At 46.2% G+C, this 16,342-nt stretch overlaps 1 protein-coding gene and 1 pseudogene across 1 annotated transcript in view; both read right to left on the bottom strand.

Annotated features, from left to right (window-relative positions):
- The window catches only part of ZNF597 (zinc finger protein 597), a 29,958-nt gene extending 19,437 nt beyond the window's left edge, over positions 1-10,521 (bottom strand). Inside the window, 2 exon segments of the mRNA XM_036279744.1 lie at positions 7,141-7,170; positions 10,425-10,521. Of these exon segments, the coding sequence (XP_036135637.1) occupies positions 7,141-7,170; positions 10,425-10,521 (127 nt within the window).
- A 3,230-nt stretch (positions 10,522-13,751) lies between these two features.
- LOC118642722 lies at positions 13,752-15,070 on the bottom strand (annotated as a pseudogene).
- Between the last annotated feature and the right edge of the window lie 1,272 nt (positions 15,071-16,342).

Here is a 16,342-nt window from a genome sequence, read left to right as displayed (position 1 = left end):
CCCAAGACATTTTTTTCCATTTTCTGTTCAGATAGAGTGGGAGGGAAAGAGAGGAAAAAAAAAACATTAGTGTGAAAGGGATGCATCGAGTAGTCACCACCCGCATGACCCAACCAGGGCAGGGGACAAACTGCAACCAAGGTACGTGCCCTTAGCGGGAACCGAACCCGGGTCCCTCTGGACTGCAGGCCCACGCTCTAACCACTGAGCCAAACTGGCCAGGGCTGTCTCTCCAAGCTTTAATAGACCAACGAAGTTATCCTATTTTTATAACCCACATTCAATCTCACTCCACGCTCCCCGGACCTTTAACACAAGGAAATCAACAGGCGGATGCCATCGTAGCAACAACTCTTGCATTTCAGCAAGCGCAGTGTTCGCATGCCTTTTTTACCAAGATGCTCGAGCACTCACGGAAACCTTTCATTTGACCCACTTGCAAGCTCAAGATATTATTCAGGCTTGCCCAGATTGCCAACTTTCCAGAGGGACTCCAACACCAGCAAGAGTCAATCCTCGGGGTTTATCCTCTAATGCCTTATGGCAAATAGATGTAACACATATCCATCATTTGGTCAATTTCAGTGGGACATGTTACTATAGATACCCATTCCAATTTTTTACATGCAACCGCCACTACCAGGAAAAAGGCCAAAGACGTTAAGCATCACTGGCTGTTCTGTTTTGCACATATGGGGGTGCCACTGGAAATTAAAACAGATAATGGGCCAGCCTATACATCTCAAAGAATTAAATTATTTCTCCAACAATGGAGCATTAGCCATAAAACTGGCATCCCCTATAACCCTACAGGACAAGCTATTGCTGAATGTGCTCATGCTACTTTAAAAATTTTAATTACAAAACAAAAAGGGGGGAGTATGGGTGAACCCCATGTAAATCAGATTTCTCTGGCAATCTATACCTTAAATTTTTTTTAATTTTTAAAAATTTTTTATTAATTAATTTTTGTTACAGATGTTTCTTCTTTTTCCCCCCACTGATTCCCCCCGCCCCCTCCCTCCCTGCCCTGTCCCCAGTTTGTTTTCCATGTCCACTGTTCATGCATACATGCATATAAGTTCTGTGGTTTATCTCTCCCCCACTACCCCCTTATACCTTAATTTTTTTTTTTTTTTTTTTTTTATCCTCACCCGAGGACATTTTTCCATTTTTTTGTTCAGGTAGAGTGGGAGGGAGAGAGAGGAACAGAGAGAGAGAGAGAAACATCGATGTGAAAGGAACACGTCGAGTGGCTGCCACCCGCACAACCGACCAGGGCCGGGGACAAACTGCAACCGAGGTACGTGCCCTTAGCGGGAACCGAACCCGGGTCTCTCAGGACCGCAGGCCGACCCTCCAACCGCTGAACCAAACCGGCCAGGGCATATACCTTAAATTTTTAAAATCAAGATCGCTTTGGCACTACAGCTGTGGTGCGACATTTTCAACAAAAGGCTTCTGCCACAGGGCCCGGGCCTTTAGTCCGGTACAGAGGTCCACGGCAAGGGCCTGAATGGCAAGGGCCTGCAGAGTTGCTGGCTGAGGGGTGAGGGTGTGCTTGTGTTTTGTCTCCTACAGGTCCCAAGTGGCTGACAGCGCAGTGGATAAAAACCTTACTGTGAACAGGAAAGACCTGCCCTTCAACCTGATTCCTCAGATGTCACAGCTGACCTTGGACACTGATTGTAAAACTCGCACTTGGTCCTGGACTCAGTCCCAGGGCTCCTCTCAAACCCTTTCTAGGGTTACCTGGGGAAGCCTTAAGCAGTTGCAACAACGTTCCGAGGAAATGCTAACTAGAATGGGGGTTTCTCTTACCCCAGAGAATATTTTTTGGCTTACTTATCTAAAATCTCCACCCAATCTAGGGTCGTTATTTTATGCTGCTTGCCTATATTATTGAACTTTGCAGCAGCAGATATAACATTTGGAGGCCCCAGCAAGATTTCCTGATGTGTTGCCACACCAAGGGCTAGACACTTCGGACGGGCAGCCTCTCCCAATCTGGCCACTGGACCCCTATAGATTTGAGGGGAGGCACCCCGAGTTCCAGGGCCCCAAAGATCCTACTTGGGTTTCCGGCGAGCAGCCGGGAGATGCCAAGACATCCCCAAAAAGACTAAAGGAGACCTGGTAAAGCCTCCAGAGGTGTGTTCTGGGTGACCGGTCTATCTGGAAGAGAGTGAGAGGGCCAGACGCGGCGCAGCCTCTCCTCTCCTGGGAATCCCCCTAAGACGTTAGGTGGGGTTCAAATCTGGCAAATTCTGGTTCAAATCTGGAAAATTCTGTTCACTGGGGTGGAAAGGGAGACTGATCACTCTTGGCATAGGTGCCATTCAGGATAGGGAATTTTTGGAAGGAAATTCAAACGGTGTGTGAGTGTGACTGTGTGAATGTAATTGTGTGTGAGTGACCGTGCTCCATGATGTTTGTAAGCAAAAGTTTCTGTCTTGTGTGTCTTCCCTTCTTTCTGTCCTCATCTGCCTCCCTACTATGTATCCCTCAACTTTGTTATGGTTGGTCTAGTCATGGATAGCAGCCCTAGTGCCCAGAAGACCTCACTGGGTTGCATTTGAAACATTCTTAGAGAAGGATTTGAGGGAGGTTCTGATTAGGGCACATATACTGATAGTGGGCCCCCAAATGGGCACCAAGAGAAACCTGGGCAAAGATAGGGCAGTGCCTGCGAGGCAGAGTTACAGTTAAAGGCCTGAACAAGTTTCTGGCCCAAACATATACTCTTTGGGCCCTTATTAGAGATCGCCTTGTTCCTGTGTGGAAAACAAAAAGGTGGGGAAGCAAGGTGTAGTAAAAGACTTGAGGAAAGACACGGAAGGCTATGAGTCCTTAAAAACTCCCCCACCGTCTTCCACTACAGCTGTGATTAATACTTGTGCTTTGTAGGCCTGGAAAGAGCTCCCAACAAAAGGAAAAAATTCACTAGATCTTACATCCATCAGACAAGGGCCTGAAGAGCCATATCTAGATTTTGTAGCTCGATTGCTACAGGCAGTTAACAGATTAATTTATGTTTCAGGGGCCGTCCCTGCTGGTGGGCTGCTCTGTGTGTCCTGCACGGTGCCGCGCTTTGGGACTGGGGTCGGTGTGGAGAGCCCCTCATCCTGGGAAACGGGGCAGCAGGCAAACAAACACTCAGGCACTCATCCTGAGCCTATGGGGTTCCCCGGGGAGGGCGGTCAGGCCACAGAAGGGGCGTGTTCCTTCGGTGCCAGCCCAGGGTGCTCATCTGTCCACTGCCCCAGGTTTGGCAGCAGCAAGTTTCTAATAGGCTTCTCTGAACTTTGAAAATAGGGATTCCAGGCACAGGCCCAAAGTGCTCTTGGAGAATTGAAAAACACTGCCCTGTGTAAACTTGCGAGCTAGGATGATGCTCCCCTTTCCTGTGTCCTTTTGTAAACCTAGGGTCAGAGGAAATGTTCCCATTCCTCTGCCCACCATGGGACCCAAACACTGCCAGAGGGAGGGCTTCCTTGAACACTTTTCACCATGTTCTCCCAACTGTCCCAATTGGCTGAAATAGCAAAGGTGGTAGCAACCTTAAGGGGAACAGGGCCCTCAGGGAAGGATCGCCCTAGGAAAGGTCTGGATGGCAGGCCTAGGTCCCAATTAGGAATAGAAAAGATAGGACTAAATCTGGTGTAGAGGATAATGGTGCAGCAGACTCAGTTATGACTGAGCCAATGGACCCCTAACCTACCCCTGGACTTCAAAGAGGACTATGGACCTTGGGAAAAATATTGTGACTCATTCATTTCTGGTCATGCCAGAGTGCCCATACCCCCTACTCAGATGTGATCTTCTCCAATGACTGCTTAATTACTGGCCACTGCCACTCCAGGTCAGCCCACCTCAAGTTCTACAAGATGTTGGCCATCAATTCTACCAGCCTGCCTCCTGCATGATGACCCAGAGAAACCTCTACAGGACTTCTTGGAGGTAATCAACATAGTGCAGATGGCCCACCCAGACCTCAAGGATGTTCCACTGCCATTATCAGAAGAGGTATTGTTCATGGACAAGAGCAGCTATGTCCAGGAAGAAATCAAGTATGTTGAGGCAGCAGCAATACCGGCCAGTGTGGCTCAGCTGGTTCAGCATTGTCCCACACACCAAGAGATTGTCAGTTATATTCCTGGTCAGGTCACAGGCCTGGGTTGTGGGCTCAGTCCCCAGTAGGGGTTGTGCAGGAGATAGCCAATGGACGTTTCTCTTTCCCTCTCTCTCTAACTTCAATACAAACATAATTTTTAAAAAATCTTTAAAAAAAAGTCAACCCTCATCATGGATAAAATCTACTCAGGTATAGAGTTCCTCTTAGGTGAGAAAGGCACAGCACAGTCTTTTTAATTTTATTTTATTTTAGAGAGAGAGGAAGGGAGAGGGAGAGAAAGATAGAAACATCAATGAGAGAGAACATCGACTGGCCGCCTCCTGCATGCCCCCACTGGAAATTTGGCCCACAACCTGGGCATGTACCCTGACGGGGAATCAAACTGACAACCTCTTGGTACATGGGTCGATGCTCAACCCCTGAGCCACACCTGCCAGGTGGCACAGCACCCTCTTAAGAGTACATCAGCCCTGGCCGGTGTGGCTCAGGAGGAGTTAGAGCATCGGCAGGGGGACCAATGAGTCATGGGTTCCATTCCGGTCAAAGGCACATACTTCAGTTGTGGTTCATCTCCGGCACTGGTTGGGGTCATTCAGGAGGCAACCAGTCGATGTGTCACTCTTACAGCAATGTTTCTCTCTCTCCCTCTCTCTGTCTCTCTCTCCTTCCCTCCCTCCCACTCTATCTCAAGATTTAAAAAAAAAAAAAAAGAGTACAGTCATCCCTTGCCACTTTGCGCTTCGACTTTCACGGCTTCACTCTATCGTGGTTTTTTCAAATATACTCTATTGTGGTTTTTTCAAATATAGTATAGTATTATTTGAAAAACCCGCGAAACAGTGAAGCCGCAAAAGTCAAAGCGCAAAGTGGCAAGGGACAACTGTATATAAAGAATCCTACTTTGCAGAAATTCATTTATTGCAGTAGACTCTGGAACTGATTGACTGCAATAAACGAGGGCAGACTGTATATTAATTTCTAGTCTTCAGCAATGATAGTAACCTATACTAATGGAATTTTCACAAGTAAAAGTGTGACCTGAGTGTAACAAATCTTTGAGAAGATAATCAGGTACTGCCATGTCTCATAAGAAACCATTGTGGACTTCCGGTCAAGATGGCGGCGTAGGTAAACGCGGTATCGCGTCCTCCCACAACCACATCAAAGTTACAACTAAACTACAGAACAACCATCATTCAAAACCACCTGGCCCTGGCCGGTTTGGCTCAGCGGTTGGAGTATCGGCCTGCGGTACAGAGAGACCCGGGTTCGGTTCCCGCTAAGGGCATGTACCTCGGTTGCAGTTTGTCCCCGGCCCTGGTTGGTTGTGCGGGTGGCAGCCACTCGATGTGTCCCTTCACATCGATGTTTCTCTCTCTCTCTGTTCCTCTCTCTCCCTCCCACTCTATCTGAACAAGAAATGGAAAAAGGTCCTCGGGTGAGGATAAAAACAAACAAAAAAAACAAAACCGCCTGAAATCAAGCTGAATGGAAGTCGTACAACTACGGAACTAAGAAAAAAAAGCAGCTACATCCAGACCGGTAGGACAGGCGGCTGGGCGGCGGCGAGACGGGCTGGTCCCACACCCAAGCGTGGTGGATAAAAATCAGGAGGCTCCCGCAGCTGGGAAGGTCCTTCCTGAGGACTGAGGGGTCCCCGTCCCACACCAGGTGCCCCGTTCAGGGTTCCAGTGCCAGGAAGAGAATCCCCATAACTTCTGGCTGGAAAAACCAGCGGAAACTGAGGCTCAGGGAAGCTGAAGCGGCTGGAGCCCCAGGCAGCTCCTTAAAGGGCCCGCGCACGGACTTATCGGACTCTCTCCCTCTAACTCAGAGGGGAGGCAGATTGAGGGGCGCCAGAGACACACAGGGAAGAACTGAGCTGTTTGGCACTGGAGCGAGCGCTGGAGAGGGGGCTTCCTCGGGGACAAACGTGCTGTCAGAGGCCTTTGTTCCTTTGGTGAGCCCTTCCAGGGGGCGGCAGACAGAAGCCATATCTGGGACTCCAGCAACCTGGCTCACACTGGTAGCCCCACCCTGCTGACTCCCTGAGGCCCTGCCCCACCCCACAGAACTTTCAAGCCCACCCAAGCTGTTGCCACTTGCTTAGCCATAGGATTGGCCGGTCTTGGATCCTGCTTCAGGTTTTCCTAAATTCTTTCAAACGAGCAGCACCGGGTCTCAGAGAGCCCCATACCTCTCATTAAGTAATACACAGAAACAAACACAGGGAGGCAGCCAAAATGAGGAGACAAAGAAACAGGTCCCAAATGAAAGAACAGAACAAAACCCCAATAAAAGAACTAAGCGAAAGGGAGATAAGCAACATAACAGATACTGAGTTCAAAATACTGCTTATAAGGATACTCAATGAACTCAGTGAGAACCTCAGTGAACTTAGGGAGGGCCTCAAGAGCATAAAAAAGGACCAGTTAGAAATCATGGATACACAGTTAGAATTAAAGGAGGCATTAACTGAAATAAAGAATAATTTACACAGCTTCAATAATAGAGTATGTAAATCCAAGGAGCAAACCATCGATTTGGAATATAAGGAAGCAAAAAATCCCCAATCAGAACAACAAAAAGAAAAAAGAATCCAAAAAAATGAGGATAGTGTAAGGAGTCTCTGGGACAACTTCAAGCATGCCAACATTCGCGTCTTGGGGGTGCCCGAAGGAGAATAGAGAGAACAAGAAATCGAAAACCTGTTTGAAACAATAATGGCAGAAAACTTTCCTAACTTGGTGAAGGAAACAGACATACAAGTCCAGGAAGCACAGAGAGTCCCAAACAAGATGAACCCCAAGAGGCACACACCAGGACACATCATCATCAAAATGCAAAAGGTTCAAGACAAAGAGAGAATATTAAAAGCAGCAAGAGAAAGGCAGCTAGTTACCTACAAGGGAGTACCCATTAGGCTGTCAGCTGATTTCTCAAAAGAAACTTTGCAGGCCAGAAGGGAGTGGCAAGAAATATTCAGAGTGAAGAAAACCAAGAACCTACAACCAAAATTACTCTATCCTGCAAAGCTGTCATTTAGAATTGAAGGACATATAAAAACTTTCCCAGACAAGAAAAAGTTAAAGGAGTTCATCACTACCAAACCGTTATTATATGAAATGATGAAGGGTCTTTTTGAAGAAAAAGATAAAATGTATGAACAAATAAAATGGCAATGAATACATATCTATCAACAATGGAATCTACAAACAAAATGAACAGGAAGAACAGAAACATTCTCATAGATCATATCAATAGACGCTGAAAAAAGCATTCGACAAAATCCAGCACCCATTTCTGATAAAAACACTCAGCAATGTGGGAATAGAGGGATCATATCTTGACATAATAAAGGCCATATATGAAAGACCTACAGCCAACATCATACTCAATGGGCAAAATCCAAAAGCATTTCCCTTAAGAATAGAAACAAGACAGGGATGCCCACTTTTGCCACTCTTATTTAACATAGTACTGGAAGTCTTAGCCAGAGCAATCAGACATGAAGAAAAAATAAAAGGAATCCAAATTGGAAAGGAGGAAGTGAAATTGTCATTATTTGCAGATGACATGATATTATACATAGAAAACCCAAAAGAGTCCATCAAAAATCTACCAGACATAATAAATGAATTTGGCAAAGTAGCAGGATACAAAATTAACGTCAAGAAATTGATGGCATTCCTATACACCAATGATGAACTCACAGAAAGAGAAACTGAAAAAACAATCCCATTTACCATTGTGGTAAAAAATTAAGATATCTAAGAATAAACTTAACCAAAGAAGTAAAGGACCTATTTGCAGAAAACTACAAGACATTGAAAAAAGAAATAGAGGAAGATATAAAAAAAGTGGAAGCACCTACCTTGTTCATGGATTGGAAGAATTAACATCATTAAAATGTCCATATTACCCAATGCAATCTATAGATTCAATGCAATCCCCACCAAAATACCAATGACATATTTCACAGAACTAGAACAAATACTTCAAAAGTTCACATAGAACTGAAAAAGAGTCCACATAGCTATAGCAATCTTGAAAAAGAAGGTCACAGTAGGTGGGATCACAATACCGGGTTTCAGGTTATACTACAAAGCTACTGTAATTGAAACAGCCTGGTACTGGCACAAGACCAGTGGAACAGAACAAAGAACCCAAAATGGACCCAAGGCAATATGCTCAATTAATATTTGACAGAGGTGGCAAGAGCACAAAATGGAGTAAAGACAGCCTCTTTAATAAATGGTGTTGAGAAAATTGGACAGCTACATGCAATAAAATGAAACTAGACCATCAACTTACACCATACACAAGAATAAACTCAAAATGGATAAAAGACTTAAATATGACTCGTGAATACATAAGAATCCTAGAAGAAAATGTAGGCAACAAAAATTCGAACATCACACGCAGCAGAATTTTCACAAATACATCACCCAAGGCAATAGAAACAAAGGAAAAAATGAACACGTGGGACTACATCAAAGTAAAAAGCTTCTGCACAGCAAAAGAAAAAACCATCGAAATGGAAAGGGAACCCAGTGTATGGGAGAGCTTAATTGCCAATGATATATCAGATAAGGGGTTAATTTCCAAAATATATAGAGTGATCATACAACTCAACAAAAGGAAGAGAAAGAACCCAATTAAAAAATAGGCAGACGATGCCCTGGCCAGTTTGGCTCAGCGGTTAGAGCATTGGCCTGCGGTCCGGAGAGACCCTGGCTTGGTTCCCGCTAAGGGCATGTACCTCGGTTGCAGTTTGTCCCCGGCCCTGGTTGGTCGTGCGGGTGGCAGCCACTCGGTGTGTCCCTTTCACATCGATGTTTCTCTCTCTCTCTCTCTTCCTCTCTCTCCCTCCCACTCTATCTGTACAAAAAATGGAAAAATGTCCTCGGGTGAGGATATAAAAAAAAAAAAATAGGCAGAGGAGGCCTGGCCAGTTTGGCTCAACAGTTAGAGCATGGCCTGCAGTCCAAAGAGACCTGGGTTCCGTTCCCACTAAGGGCACGTACCTCAGTTGCGGTGTGTCCCCGGCCCTGGTTGGGTCGTGTGGGTGGCAACCACTCGATGTGTCCCTTTCACGTGGATGTCTCTCTCTCTCTCTCTCTCTCTCTCTCTCTCTCTCTCTCTCCCTCCCTCCCTCCCTCCCTCCCACTCTATCTCAACAACAACAACAACAACAAAGAAAAAATGTCCTTGGGTGAGGATAAAAAATTAGGCAGAGGAACTAAATAGACATCTCTCCAAAGAGGACATACAAATGGCTAAGAGACATATGAAAAAATGCTCAACATCACTAATCATCAGAGCGATGCAAATTAAAACAACAATGAGGTATCACCTCACACCTGTCAGAATGGCCGCCATCAACAAGTCATCAAACAACAAGTGTTGGCGAGGATGTGGAGAAAAGGGGACTTTAGTATACTGCTGGTGAGACTGCAGACTGGTGCAGCCACTATGAAAAACACTATGGTGTTACCTCAAAAAATTAAAAATTGAATTGCCATTTGACTCAGTGATCCCACTTCTAGGGAGATACCCTAGGAAGCCTGAAACACCAATCAGAAAGAATATATGTACCCCCATGTTTGTAGGAGCACTATTTACAATAGCTAAAATCTGGAAACAGCCCAAGTGTCCATCAGTAGATGAATGGATAAAAAAGCAGTGGTACATATACACAATGGAGAACTATGCAGCAGTAAGAAAGAAAGATCTCTTATCCTTTGAGAAAACAAGGAGTGACTTGGAAAGTATTATCCTACGTGAAACAAGCCAAGCAGAGAAAGACAAGTTTCATATGATCTCACTTATTTGTGGAATATAATGAACATAACAGTCTGAGGAATGGGGTAGTCCCAGAGATTTGGAAGTGAGGTACAGACTGACAGGCCTCAAAAGAGGGGGAGAGGGGGAAGGGAGAGATAAACTATAGAACTTATATGCATGTATGCATAACCGATGAACATGGACAACAAAGTTGGGGACGGGGTAGGGGGATTTGGAGGAGGGTGTTAGTGGAGAAAAAGAAGAAACATCTGTAACAAAAATAAATTTTAAAAAAACATTTCCAAAAAGAAAATAATTTAATTCTTTGAAAATTGCACTCTCATGCAAATTCTAATCATATCTACATAAATCACCCAGAGATAGGTCCCAGTCCCCGATACCAACATATGGATGAAACATGAAGTCCTAATCACAGAACTGGACAAAGTTCCAAAATGCAGAAAAAACAAATGCCTTACCCATCAAAGCCATGGCCTCAAACACTCCTGGGTGGTGACTAGGCTAAATAACCTCTGGGCAGGGTGCAGACTCACATTTTTCTCTTGAGAAAAATACACAGCCAGATCCTCAGATAGCATTTGTCCCTGAAATGACATGAGAGCCCCACCTCAGGACAAGAGGCTGAGAAGAGCTAGAAATATCACATGCAAGGGGAAAAGGGCTTGGTGTTAATAGGTTCCTGAGTGCTGGAGACGAAGTATAAATGGGTTCTAAGGGCTGGTAGTAGGGACTGGGAAAGAGGGAATAAAAATGGACATAATTGTTGAGTCAGTGCTATAGGGACCAAGATGGTAAACTGAAGTTCTAGAAGAAACTACTAAAAGAGAAAAGATGAGGGAACAACTCTCCAGGAACATTAAGTAAGGACACTCTAAGGTAAAGGAGAAGACTGAGCAGGCCAGGAAGAATCATGAAAAAGATAGGGATTCAGGGTTCTCCCAACACCCTTCCCTTTGCTGGTCCCTCTCCTTCCACATCACACTCATTGCTAAGGTCCCTGTAGCATCCTATCCAGGCCTATTCCTTCCCTAAGTTTACCAGTCCTATCAATCAATGGAATGTTAGTGTGATTAAGAGGTACATTTAGAGGAGTACCAGGCCAGCTGGTCTTCCTCAGTTTGCCTCTGGAGGTTTTGTGTTTCTTCAATGTGTGTGTAATGAAGCCTAGAAATCTGTAATTTGAGCAGCATTTCAGAAAGACACTTAATGAGGCACTCTGTTTTAGCCTTCTATAATGGGCCTGCTCTGGGGGTGGTGATTCTGAAAGTAAGAATTTGGTAAGCCATTTCTCTTGTGTGCCTGGCCTAGCAGCGAAGACAGCTTGGTGAAAAGGCTATTTGGAGCTCAGGGGCCCTCCCATTACATACAGCCTACTGTCTTCTTCTTCTTTTTTTTTTTTTTAATCCTCACCCGAGGATATTTTTTCCATTTTTTTGTACAGATAGAGTGGGAGGGAGGGAGAGGAAGGAGAGAGAGAGAGAAACATCGACGTGAAGGGACACATCGAGTGGCTGCCACCCGCACGACCAACCAAGGCCGGGGACAAACTGCAACCAAAGTACGTGCCCTTACTGGGAACCAAACCCGGGTCTCTCCAGACCGCAGGCTGACGCTCTAACCGCTGAGCCAAACTGGCCAGGGCCAGCCTACTGTCTTCTAAAAGACCAGAAGGGACCTGGTCCCACCTCAGCCCCGGTTGTTGGGAGCGTGGATGCCACCTAGGGTGCGGGAGTGCCCTTTTCAAGATGCCACAGGGACTTCGAGACAGAACTGGGAGGGATGAGAATAGTCCTTAGAGGTCCAATTCCTCTGCAAAGCTCCTTTATGCACTCAAGGGCTTACTCCCGACGGGTAGGATCCCCCTTGCCGTTCTGGAATTAATGATTCTGGAAAACTTCCTGCAGAAATAGCAGAAAGCAACTCATCAAGACCTGAGTGTTGTGGCACAAGAGGACCGAGAGACCACCAGAGCCAAATTAAAGCCAAATAGAGAGCAAAGCCAGCCGGTGACTGATCCTAAGTTCTCAGATATCAGCCCTGACTTTCAGCTAATTTTTTACTTTATAGGGGGCTTGTTATAACCTTCTGCAACTGGCATTTCTTGTTGGCCTTGGGGGAGAGAAAGCAAGCAAGTACAGAAGCGGAGGCAGTAAGCGATAAGCGGGAGGGAATGGAGGTGGAAGGGAGCTGAGGCGGAAGGGAACTGGGTGAACTGGGTCAGCACACATCTATCCTACTATTCATTCTGTTTTCTAAATTCTAAAAAAAAAAAAATTCTTAGAGGACAGGTACATTTAGAGGAGTACCAGGCCAGCTGGTCTTCCTCAGTTTGCCTCTGAAACCTCCATAGTTGGCCTTTTGTATTAATCAGGACAAGGTGATATGAGCAGGCCAGTACACTGAGACGACAAGGCCCAGCCACTGTGAGTCTCCCACGCTCCCATTCTCCCCAATTTCTCCAGGAGATGCCCAGAAAGTCGCCGGAAGTGCCCAGCCCCCGTGTATTTACACAACTCTGCTCTGTGATTGGTCAGTATGACTGTGGTGGGGTCAATTCTTTCTCTTTCTTTTTAAGTCCTTACCGGAGGATAGGTTATCGATTTTTAGAGAAAGAGAGAAAGGGAGAGAAAGAAAGAAAAACAATGACGTGAGAGAGAACATCCATCGGTTGTATCTCCTACGCGCCCTGACCTGGAATAGAACCCACAACCTTTTTGGTATACCGGAAGATGTTCCAACCAACTGAAACCCGACCAGTGCCAGGCCATTTCCCTTGTGTTGACCCTTAACGTCAGACCGAGAGTTCACTGGGCATGCTGGGAGATGTAGTTTCTTTCCCGGTTTCCAAGCAAGTATTTCCGGTTCCGCTGCCTGGGTCTCCCTGGTGAGCTCAGTGCCGGCTAACGCCAGGAAGTGGAGGGTTTGGGTGACTCCACATGGATGTAATGTTTCAGGAAAGGAAGAAAGCAAGAAAACAGGGAGACTCTAGAACCGGAAAGATTATCAGTAGCGAAAGTTGGGTCCAGCCAGCAGTGCCCTGTGGACTCAAAACTTGGGCCCCGCCCGCGGAGGGTGACTGAGGACCAGCAGTCTTCTGTGTCTTGGTCTTGGGCTATCCGTGGGTATGTGGAATGTAACTGGGTATCTTCACGTGGACAAAGTCCATTCAGATCAGCTCAGGCTTGGTTGCTGTCTCCAACTCATTGTAGTCTAGGGCAGCAATTATCAACCTTTTTCATCTCATAGCATACAGAAACTAATTTTAAAGTTCTGCAGCACACCAAAAAATAGATTTTTTTTTTTTTGCCAATCTGACTAAAAATAGGTATAATTTTGATTCATTGACACTGGACAACTATTGTTGCATTGGCTGTTGTCATTTGTTTTAAATTATGAAATTAAAAAAAAAATTTTCTTCATTGATTTTTAGAGAAAGAGGAAAGGAGAGGGAGAGAGAGAGAGAGAGAAACATGAGAGAGAACATCGATTGCCTGCCTTCTGCACACCCCACACTGGGGATTGAGCTCACAACCTGGGCATGTCCCCTGACCAGGAGTTGAACTGGTGACCTCTTAGTGCATAGGTTGATACTCAACTATTGAGCCACACCAGCCGGGCTGTTGTCATTTTTTTATTTGACAACCTAAGGGAAAAAAGAGAGGTCAGTGCCCCTAATTAAATAGTAAGTTATCGCATGTTTTATTTATTTATTTTTTCCAAACCGGAAAACTTTTATTTGCTTTACATTCAGTAGTCACATCACGTTTTCACACCAGTCCAAGCCCATGCCCCTGTGCCTGCTCAGGCCTCAGCTCCGGCTCTGCTGCTGTAGCTGTGGATCATCTTCCTCTTCTTCCTGCCCTTTGGGTGGTGGCGAGGACAGCTCATCCAGTCCTGAGGTCGCCAGCAGCTCCCCGGTGGACGCAGCCAGGCAGAAGACCACTGGGATCTGGGCCAGGGCTGAGTTGGTTTCCTGCAGGTCCTGGATCCACTTGGCCAGTGTGGCCTGGTCATGGGCACCCACCATACATATGGTGAAGACAGGGCCTTCCTCCACTTCATTGATATCAAACTCATAGTCATCCCAGCCACTCCTCCCATAGTCCAAGCCCAGCTGCATCGGATAGTAGAGGTTCCATTCCTCTGGAGTCTTCTCCACTTCCCTCTCCTCAGGGGGCACCAAGTCTGCTCTGAGGATGTGGTAGTAGAAACATTTGTTGCGGAGCCACAGGGAGAAGGGGCCCTCGATGAAGATAGGCCGGGCTGGGTTGTGGTGAGCCAGTATGGCCTGTTGATCGGGGCTCTGGATACCTACGATATGCTGTTCAGGATCTGCTGTTATCTGTGGAATCTTTAGACGAAGGCATCTGGTAGACGGTGACCCTGGCGCTGAGGTCAGGCTCTATGTGCTGCAGGCCCAGCGTGGCCAGGTCCACGGGGTCCTGGGGCAGGTCCCGGGGCCCGGGAAAGGGGTTGACATTCTTGAAGCGGGAGAACCACAGCTTCATGTGCACGAACTTGAGCATGGGGTAGCTTTTGCGCCCAAATATCTGAACCAGCAGGAACTCTGTCTCCTTGTTGGGCATCACCCCATGGTTTTCCATCTCCTCCAGGACTGCAATTCCACACTCCTGCTGCTGTGGGTAGTGAATGAAGATTTTCTGGAAGACGCTGTGAGGCTGGAAGACCTCCTTAGGGAAGATGTCAAGCAGCAGGTTGTAGACAGCCAGGTCCCTTTGACTCTGTACTCCCGCATCTTGCGCAGGGCTAGGTAGATGAAGTCAACGTGGGCCCGCTTGTGCATGTTGTGCTGCCTGAAGTTCTGCACGGCTCACACAAAGCTGGCCTTGTCCCAGATCCCATCTGGCGCCTGCCTAAACAGCTCTTCGTAGGGTGATAGGGCCTTAGCGGGTACCCACAGGGGCTCAGGTGGGCTTGGGACCAGCGATGAGTCAGAGCTGTGGGTGGCTACACTGCAGTGGAGGCCTCAAGCGGCCTGGGAGGGTACCTGAGAGAAGGGGGCTCCCGTGAGGGCGGCACCACAGATGCCTCTCCAGCTCCGAGAGAGACCCTGAGCTAGCAGGATGGCACGGGCCCAGCTCATGCCTCTGCTTGTTGGACAACCACCTGCTCACCTGTGGCGTGACCGTGGGAGAAAGCCTTAACCTCTCTGAGCCTCAGTTGTCTCATCTACTAATGCAGGTTGCCGCAAATTCTGAGCCAGCTGCTTCTTGTCGCTGGGCAACACCATGTTGCCCCGAGAGCTTCCCAAGTTATCGCATGTTTTAAAAATTCTTGCACATATCAGTGTGCCTCTTTCGGCACACCGAATAAAAAATAGCTGGTCTAAGGGCATTGTGCCCCAGGACTGTAATCCAACTGAGATCAGGCTCAGGGCCTGAAGTTGGGAGTAGAGCTGTTAAGTTGCTTCTCCAAACGTTGTATGCCTAATGATACCTCATAATGGACCTGCCCCACTGCCACATAATTTCCTTCTGATGACACTGGGTGCTGTGGTGTAGAGATTTGGAATTTAAAAATTGAGTGCCTTCCCCACACTCTTACACTGTTGTTTGGGTCTTCTTGACCAATATATAACTTTGCTTTCATCAGTTGCAAACAGCTCAGAATGCCTCTCCTCAGAGTGTATTTTCAAAGAAGTTGTCAGTTTACAAAGGTATTTGTTTGAAAAAACAAGGATGATAGGTATCTTAATAGAAAATTTCTGAGTCTCAATATATTTTTTTATTCTAGTGTCAGGCGTGTACTTGTATTTAAAAGGATACTCAAGACATGGTTCCATGGTTATTGAACTGATATGGTCAAAATTCACAAAATAAGTATTGGGATTTGGTGGGATATCAGGGTAGTTTCAGCTGCAAGTAACAGAAAAGCCAACAAAACCATGTTCAAAGGTAGGGCAGTTACAAGTTGGTTAATTCAGTGGTTCAGTGAAACTATCAAGGTCTCAATTCTTCCATATTTCTCCTCTGCCATCCTTAGCATTTTGATGAGCGACAATGTATTGTGCCATGTACCTATCCTAAACCAGTCATTATCAAGAATAAAAAGACTACCTGGAACTGTAGGAAGGACCCATCCTTTCCTGAACAACTATTTGCACAAAACGAGGGATCTGTTGGAAAAGAAAAAGAAGGAAGTAGAATAGATAAGTAACTAATAGTATGCCACAAGTGACCTCTGTTGACAGCTAGCTAACAGCTAGGCCTTGTGGGAATTGGGTCACAAAAGATGTATCTGGCTGTTCTAGGAGGAAAGAAAATGGTGTTGGAAAGACAGATAAGAATGATAAGGACAAACTTCCCTATAGGCTAAACTAATCCAAAACATAAATGGTTAAGAAGTGCTAACAGCCTGGTATATATTGGTCTAAACCAA

The sequence above is a fragment of the Molossus molossus genome, unplaced genomic scaffold (assembly GCF_014108415.1).
Source record: "Molossus molossus isolate mMolMol1 unplaced genomic scaffold, mMolMol1.p scaffold_m16_p_3, whole genome shotgun sequence".
In the NCBI taxonomy this organism is placed as follows: Eukaryota; Metazoa; Chordata; class Mammalia; order Chiroptera; family Molossidae; genus Molossus; species Molossus molossus.
The sequence above is the reverse complement of the archived record's forward strand: the minus strand, read 5'-3'. Positions and strand labels throughout refer to the sequence as shown.